Source organism: Toxotes jaculatrix, chromosome 11 (assembly GCF_017976425.1).
Source record: "Toxotes jaculatrix isolate fToxJac2 chromosome 11, fToxJac2.pri, whole genome shotgun sequence".
NCBI classification, from domain to species: Eukaryota; Metazoa; Chordata; class Actinopteri; family Toxotidae; genus Toxotes; species Toxotes jaculatrix.
Window position 1 is genome coordinate 24,798,757 of NC_054404.1, and position 9,217 is coordinate 24,807,973.

At 38.7% G+C, this 9,217-nt stretch overlaps 1 protein-coding gene across 2 annotated transcripts in view; it reads right to left on the reverse strand.

Moving 5' to 3' along the window:
- The window catches only part of cdh1 (cadherin 1, type 1, E-cadherin (epithelial)), a 44,807-nt gene extending 36,535 nt beyond the window's left edge, over positions 1–8,272 (reverse strand). Inside the window, exons 1-4 of one of the 2 annotated variants that reach the window (XM_041049140.1) lie at positions 7,943–8,272; positions 6,712–6,826; positions 1,233–1,321; positions 561–863 (exon numbers count right to left, since the gene is read on the reverse strand). In XM_041049140.1, coding sequence (XP_040905074.1) covers positions 561–863; positions 1,233–1,321; positions 6,712–6,826; positions 7,943–7,993 — 558 coding nt within the window. In that variant the 5' untranslated portion in view covers positions 7,994–8,272. The remainder of the gene's footprint in view (positions 1–560; positions 864–1,232; positions 1,322–6,711; positions 6,827–7,942) is intronic. The other variant, XM_041049141.1, reaches the window with a different exon arrangement.
- Between the last annotated feature and the right edge of the window lie 945 nt (positions 8,273–9,217).

Here is a 9,217-nt window from a genome sequence, read left to right on the forward strand (position 1 = left end):
TGCAGCTTTAAAGACAACTACTGTCACAGAATTAGCTGAGACAAAATTCTTACCAGGGGGTGAAAAAGTGCTCTCTGTGGATTTCTAACAACAAACAAGAAGTCACCTTCAACTGATTTTGTTTTTGTTACACTAATTATTAGCTTATTATCATTTTCTTGGTAAACCACAGAAACGCAGCTAATGAATTAGAGCCTTCATATAATCTTCTCTAATTTTGATGATAGGTAAACGTTCCATGTTCCAAATGTTCCATACAGACACTATAATGAACAATTAACAAGTACTCCCATAAACTCATTACAGATAATACTGAAACTATGCTGTGTGGAAAATACAGATATTTGCACAGTAACATTACATAGGCATACAGCTTGCACTTAATCTAATACGTCTTTAATAACAGAGCTATGAGCAAGACCTCTGCTAACAAAATGGAGTAGTGGGGTTAGCCTATCCATACACAGCCACAGAGGGGCAGACCATATTTTCTATTAAACGTACTATCTTGAAATTGTTTTCTTCATGCCTCCTCAACAGTGCGTCTAATCACACTGTACCTCTGTGTTATTAGCAGAGTCCACTTCAGTATGGTGGTGCTGATGGTTATGGTGTCTGTGGTCCCCGTGGTGGTCCCCGTGGTGGTCCCCGTGGTGGTCCCCGTGGTGGTCCCCGTGGTGGTCCCCGTGCTGATGCCCGTGCTGATGCCCGTGCTGATGCCCGTGCTGATGCCCGTGCTGATGCCCATGCTGATGCCCATGGTGCAATACCCTGACTGGAACAGTCATTTTGCGACCTTGTGAATCCCAGGAGTGGATGAAGAAGTCCCGATGTCCTTCATGAAGAACTATCTGTCTCTTTACCTGGATGGGAAAAGACACACTCATCAGTGAAGGCTGAAATGCTGGTAATCCCTTTGTGACTTCAGAAAGCAAGTTTGGCAAACTGAACGGCACACTGAACTTCACCAACATGTCTTGGGCAGACTGACATCAGTGATCATAGCTACTGCTATTGCTGTTCAACTAAGTATGTGCAACACTTCAGATGGGCTCAGGTCAATATGTGGTGAAAAAGAAAGAAAAGAAAGAAGACACTTCCTTTTACTTTCTTCTTAAAGAAGTATGGTTATCCAAATACACCCATTACTTTAACTCATAGGGGTAAGATGATGTGTGATAATTTTGGAGAGGTAAGCATCAAAAACTGCAAAATCACCCTGTTAAACTCACCGTCAACATGCCATCTGTCTGTACCATGAAACGGCTGTCATCACTGCTGAAAAGGAATCTTGTGCGGTCTGTGCAGTCAGTGAAGCCCACTGGGATGAGACAGATCAAACAGTTATCCATTACAAATGCACTACATGCAGAGAAAGCAAAGAAATAACTGGCACATCTAGAGCACAAAACAATAATATAATGCACACTGGATAAACAAAACAAACACAAAACATTAGGCTTAAGCAGCAGTTTTAAGTTTTTCAGTCAGAGTTGCAAGATGTGTAAAATCTCTACTTTGTGGAAATCGAGTAATTACAACTAGGGATGTGAACTGCTAAAATTTTATAGATAACAATGGCATTATCAATTCAGCTTATCAGTGCAATTCTTTATTGTTTCCCTTAATTATTTCTGATTGGTTTTCTGTATGTGATCAGTTTTGGTGCTCTCGGCTGATGCCCTCTACCCTCCCTCCTGCAGTAGCAGCTAACACATTCATTGTGAGTTAGTTTGTGTGTTTGTCAGTTTCTTTGAGGCAGACATCAGGTATATGGCTAAGCAAAGTGTAAATATAAAATATAATCATTTTCATTTTATAGTGATATGGATATGCTACAGGAATTTGACACTATTTGGCAAGTAGGGCCGACGTACCCATGCTTGAACAATTTAGAAGCTTGAAATGTGCTAACTGGGTGCTAATCAAAGGTGTAAATTCTAGCAGGACAAATATAGAGATGTGATTCTCACAGCCTGAGATTGAAAAAGTAGTCAATTTACCAATTTCTGTGCTGAGAAATACTCTAAATCCTGATTGAAAATCTTATAACATACCATTCCCATGCAAAGAGTCACATTAGTGGTTTTCAACAGCTTTTTCAAGCATTTAAGGAATAAACGGGAGGGTTGGATGTAGATTCTATGGTTGGCTAAGACATCTGGATTAAGAGTCAGCTTTTTAAGTAGAGGTTTAATTACTGCAACTTTAAAAGCCTGCTGTACGTACCCTGTTAAAGATAAATTTAACAGATCTAAACTGAAAGTGTTATTTGACTGAGAGAACAAAGTGTTGTTAAACTATGTGTTAATCAGGCTCCTCATGCAGGCCTGTTATTGGAAAGAGATCTGCTGGGGCCAGTTTACAAAAAAATAGATGTAAATGAAACGAGTGTACAAACTTAAATAGTAATGTAATTCTTTAGATTTCAGTTCTACACCTGATGCACAACGCCACAGTTAATTTACACCAGGAGTACTAGAATTTTAAATTTTGATTTAGAAATTTGGGTGAGTTTAGTTAACATCCAGTTACACTCTGCATTACTGGCATACTTAACATATTAGCTAATAGCTAATATTCTCAAAAACCTCAATCATGGCTTTCAGAACTGGCATTTGGGCCAAGCTGGGCTAAAAACATCTCAAAAATATCTCAAAACCACTGCTCTGTTAGCATGTTTACTAATACTCTGTCATGGTTACAATAGTGTGACCCAAGTTGTGCAATGTGTGACAAACTCATGACTGAGGTGAGTTCCCCATTTTAAAAAAAGTTTACGCTGCATAGCAGTCACAGTAAAATGCTCCTGCCTTCTATTTTTGTCATTTTTTCTACTAAAAAAAAACAGAGAGAATAAGTGCAAAAAATCCAGGAAAATAAACATTAGCATGTGTTTCTTAAACTCCCACTCTCCATAAAGTACACCACTGCTTCTACCAGGGCTGGCAAGGTTACTACTACTACCATTACTACAAGAGTAAGGTTATGACACTATGGGGATGAGCTTGTGACCATCATCACTGCTTAAACTCTAATCTAACCAAGTGATCAGTAATGTCTGTCAATAGCAGGACAACGTGTCTGGCAGCAAACTCAGTTTTCTCATCCATTCCACTCCACAGTTATTATTGTTAACGAAAACTAGTGAAATAACGAAAACTAGATTCCAAAAAACATTTTCGTTACCTGAAATTAAAATAAAAACGGGTTTTCTTTAAAAATAATCTAACAGACAAACGAACTGAAACTGTGCGTTTACAAAATTAACTAAAATAAACTAAAATTATAGAGAAAATGTCTTCTCTAGATTTTCTTTGTCAATTTATGTCACTTTTTTGATCTCGCCCTTGGAAAACACCCATATTACAAAAAACTAAAACTAACACTGAACTAATAAAAATTAAACTAAAACTAATAACTTTTAAATAAAAACTAAACTAGCAAACCTGTTTTAAAAACTGATTTAAAACTAAACTGAAATTTCAGCTTTCAACTGAAATTGCAAGCTAAAAGTTCAAACGAAATAAAAATAAAAACTATTGAAAATTGCTAAACTATTATAACCTTTCTTCACTCAAGAATGCAGTTTAAGTAATTAAATGAATCAATTGAAACACAGCACTTGACTCTGAAATCCTCTAACACTGGGCTGTATAATGGCATTGAGGTACCTCACAATATTATACAATAAGAACTTTTTAAGATATGATTTTGAGTACAGACAAAAACTTATGCTCCTTTTTCTATTAAACTACCACTCTGTTAATGTATTGTGGTGCAGTGCACAACACACACCACCAGAGGTCAGTCATGATATAGACAACTGACAAGAGGAAGACAGCCAGGCTGACAAAGAGAAAGATGGGGAGTGCTGTTGGGGACACAGGACTCCCTGTTTGGGCATATTGTAGGCTCAGGTCCAATGAGACAGGTCAGCCACTTAACATGGACTCAACTTTGCTTCAATAAAGTTTAAAGTATCACTGTGCTGATCATGACCAATTGACAACCACTGAAATTGTGCCATGGGTCCTGCTCACAGCTACTTAAAGCCAAATATGGCACAGGTATCCTCATTTACAAGAATGAAAAATCAGTATCACACCAGATCTACGTGATTGCGATCAACAGCATATCATTGTAGTACAGAGCCCCTCTGCATAACGACATGCAATTGAACTATATATGGATAGCACCCCTATCCATTCATTCATGAGAGTTTAAATTGTAGGTGGGCACCCAAAGGTTGGGTCACAGGGAAGTACCACTTAAAGCATAATAACAATATTTCAATCAAAAGAAACTAGTTTGTGGACATAAATCTTTGTTGATAACATGTACTTTAAGCTTCATCTTGGGTGAATGCGCAATTATAGGATTTAGTGTTTAGCTCAGTTTGTGATTCATAAGCAGAATAACTGGTTTGACTTGTCCAGGTTAAGTACAGACCCTGCACCTACAGACAAACCAAGGAAGTGACTGAGTACTGACCCAGCACTGTCGAAGAAATCACAAGGACAAAGTGCATCAAGTAAGAAACAAGACAAATCTACCAGGACAGGACTGATGGGCTATGTTTTCAGTGAACAAGCAACGGAAGTTAGACAGTTCAGATCAGACTGACCTACCAGTCCCTTCATTGCTCAAAAGAACCTCAACTCTACCAGCCAAGTAGAAGACATTATCTATGAAGATTACAGCCATCTGCACAATCATTCATCCACTACACAAAGCACTGATGTTTTCTGCATACATTTAACCCCTGCACAGAATTTCTCTGCTTGTATACTACAAAGCTAAAAAAGCTAAACACTGTTTTTGAAATGTTGTGCCAAATTCTACACAAATTTGACAGGAAGAGAATGTGCAGTATGACCTGCATCATGCTGTACATAACACCTGACATAAGAAATCTCCACCTGTACTAAGTAGTGTGGCTTTACCTTTGCATTTTTCACATGACAACTTCCATCCAGTTTCACTTTAAAACGTCATTGAGGATTCAGTAAATAAATAAATAAACAATTTGAGATACTAGTGCAACCATTCACTTCAATACACTTTACTTACTATTACTAAACTACTTGTGGTCACACGGGGTTAGAAAAGAATGGCACCAGTCTTTTTAAAATGTTACTGTGCTAAATAAGTTACTTGGTATAGCCCTTTTCAGTCATGCCAAATTTCTCTGTGTAATCAGACTGAGCAGACATGGTGACATGGATGGCAAATGAGTATCAGAGTTCGTCCACAGCGTAATGCAGTCGTTGCCTGAGAACTTCTTAAAAGCTGACAACAAAGTTCAGCTGACAAAGTTTTCTATGCCAATTAGTTTTACAAACAATCCACTAACACCAAAAATAGAATGGACAATAAGCTAACTGTAACTGGGGTTCAGTCCTCGTGCTAAGAAAGAAACTGGAAGCAAGACACTTGACATCATTTTTGTCAGGGAGTCTCCTTCACCCACCACACAATAATAATACCATAATACCATAATAATAGCATGCATCAACCACTACACAGACAGGTTTCTTGACTGTAACAAAAAAAAAAAAAAAAAAAAAAAAAAAAAAAAAACATAGCTGTAAAACCAAACAGCTGACCAAGACCTGGTACCCTTTAGACAACATAACAATTGATTTGGTTGTCCCAGATGACTTTACACAGTTAAATCCATGCAATCCCTGGTCATTATTGACTCTCCTTTCTCCAAACACCTCTCTTAGAAGACTCTGCCTGTCAGTGCTCCTGTATGAAGGGGAAGCTCACTCACATGCTCCACCCCCCACCCTTTTAACGAATGCATACCGGTACAGGCTCCACTCCCCAGTGACTCTGCACAGGATACTTGCTATAGTCAAGTAGCTTTTTCAGTCTAAGTGCCTCTGTTCACTCTTACTCCAATAGAATAAGCAAGCTGCACTCAGTTAAAAAGACTGGTTACAATAAATGCTGACATCAGTGTTTTTCCAATATGAGGTAGAACTAATATACTAATATCAAACAACTCTTTAAGCTACACTGAGCAAATTGGAAAGCTGGTTCATAATCCCAAGCTTGCTTAACCTTGTGTTAGACAAGGAAAGACGTGACAATCAGACACTTTGATCACATTAAAACATATAGTCAGATATTCTACTGTCTACTACTATTGACAGTTTCGATTCTATTTAGAATAGCTGGAAAAACCAGAACAGTGCAAAACATTCATGATCTAACAAACATGCAAAACTACACTTGTCAAAGTTACGGTCCAGTGACTGAACAGAAAATATGTAAGCCCCTCCTGTAAACTGACAAAAATCAGCATCAGGTGTTCCCTTTCTTTGAATATTTGACACCACTTGAAGAGCAAGGCCTTCAAAACAGGCTCAGGGACATTGTTTTGCCCTGCAGATAAGAGCATTACATGAGGTGCAGTGTGAGCGCAAGCTGAGACGCGAGGTTGTTTGGGCTATATGTGAAAACAATGTGAACAGTTTCTCTGTTGAAGGCCATCTGAGCCGGAGGAGCACTTTACAAAAGCCAAGGAATTCCATCTATGGCTATAATTTGGGTTTCGATGCTTCCATAGCTAAAATCAGTCAGCCTAAAATGAATCAGTATATAATGACAATGAATGTTGAAAACAAAACACCACACAGTTTCACTCAGGTCTGTGTGCAATAGGCAAAGGGTGAAAACAACTTCCTGGATTGTTCTTACCTTTACCCAGTCTTGTGCCCTGCCTCAGATGCTTTCTGGTCACTTTGAAAATCAACATTTCTGACTCGAATCCAGGTGCACATGTTGGCTCCTCAGCAGTAACTAAAGCTGAGGCCTAGGAAAGGAAAAACAGCATTTTAAGGAATCATAATCCTGATGTAAGAAAATTATGTAATCAGTGGGTGACCAAAAAAACCCAAACCTTTTCCAGTCAGAGATTTTGTTGAATGAACTTAAAATGGCATTTCATTTGTGTGATTACAACACAGTTTGTGTGATTGTTGTAAGAGGTACACAATGCCTCAAAGGGCTGAAATTAAAATAGTTTCATTTGAGATCTATCTGATTTCTTTTTGGATTAATTTAAACTGCGATTTTAACTGAGACAAAGGTAAAAAGTGCCTGTTCCAGGCTGGTGCAACCAGCAGCCCAAAAGTCTCAGACATTTAATGTAAAATAATAGGATACAGGCGCACACACACAAAAATAACATTTGAAACCCCGCATACTTTACATTTCCCTTATTTAAGTAACAACCCATTATCTTGTCAGCCGTTCATGTCGAAGTTTATTAATTATTTTAACTCTGGAAACTGGGCCTATAATCCTCGAACAACGCTGACACCGTCTTCAAACACATACAGGGATTTTAAGAAACCGTTTCAACAATAAAAATCTAAAGTAAATTGGTGTGAACAAACTGTGGGGACGTGTTCGCACGCGATCGAATCAAAACACGTCGAATTGGAATTTAACCTGCTGATGACGACATCAACGGAACAAGGGCGAGGCCCGCGAGGATCCACTAACTCTGAGGGGAGCAAGATTCCAACTCGTCAAAAAATGGCAATTCAATGATTTCTTTGTGTTAAAGGTCTGACACGTTTATGTTATTTACTTGTAAATCAGCTAGAATTCAATACCTCTTCAAAAATCTGCACTTAAAAAAAAATTACAATTTCGCCATCGACATCTACCTTAACCATCTCTCTCCGTCCGGTTAAATCTAAGAGTCACGACAGGTAGTGTGTGACCATTACAAGTGGACAAGTTATTGAAATAAAATGGAGCTTGCCGCATTAGCGAAAAGCCGAAATTATCCGTAAATAAATAGAAATAAATGAAAGTCAAACTGTAAGTAAAAGTACACAATGACTGCCAGTTTTTAAAGTTATACACGACGGAAATGGGCGGAAGCCACACGCAGTCACGACGAAGCAGGAAATCTCACCTGAAAAACGAACATTAAAATGCCCAAAACGGCGAACCGAGAGGTCCCCATCTGTCTGTGTGTCTTTTCTTCAATATTCCTCTCAATGAAAGTCAAAAATAGTCAAACTAAGTAGAAATATATTCCTTTGCGACTTCTCGTCGAAGCTCCTTTGTCTTGTGTCCCGACGGTAGTTTCAGTAACTGAGTGAGTTCAGCTGGAGGACCTGCAGGTACTTCCAGCGTTATGACGTCAGCTCACAGGTGCGCGGGTTCCGTGTTCCTGATATGGTCATACAGGCTGAACGCACCTGAGAAGACAGATACCAGTAGTTTCTGCCACTGCTTGTTCATGAATCACCGCCAGACACACAGCAGATAACAGTCAATGCGCCGGTATTATTATTAATATTATTAATCCAGCAAGGAGCTGTGTCTGAGCTTAGTGAGCTGCACTCTGCAACTTTCTGTCTCACTTCCTCTTGATAATCACAAACCAACCCCCAACCTACATACAGAGAGCTCTCTCTCTCTCTCTCTCTCTCTCTCTCTCTCTCTCTCTCTCTCTCTCTCTGTCTCTCTCTCTCTCTCACACACACACACACACACACACAAACACAAACACAATTTGTGGAATTGTCTGCGAAATCGGCAACACTTTATATTCTAATACTGAAAACACTTATTTTAATATGTATTTGGTGACATAATAATCTGTTTTGAAACTACACTGTGGTAATTAACATTCCAACCATAGTCGTTCTTCAAGAATTACTTCCCAAAAAAATATGTTCTAGTTGAGGACTGCTGATAGAAGCTATTTTTCATTTGTTAAAATTATTAGTGCTAAACCAGCCTAAAAGCATTTGTTGAGTGTGAAACCAATCTGAAAACCATCCAGTGACTGTCAGTGTAAGTTTCAGCTTCCCCATTTTCATGCAATGAGAATATCCTACAATGCAGATTTTTAGGCAGGATCTGGTGTCTTGCTGTATTTACACAGTAAACAGTTTAGGTCCACTGCTCGGCACTAGGGCACTCCCAACCAGGGTCACACAAAAAGTCTTGTCTGTCAGAGAAAACTGGCTGATACTAATGTCAAGAAGTGTCTGGTGAACATTTTTTTAAATATCTCGGTGTAATTTGGGTATGCAGCATCTCGTAAATCATGTAGCGATAGGTGTTAATACAGTCTTATTAACCATTTCCTTAAAGTGCACATTGAAGGGTTATGGTGATAAACATCAATAATCAATCCCTAAGAAAAGAGCACTTCCTTCATCCATCCATCCTTTTC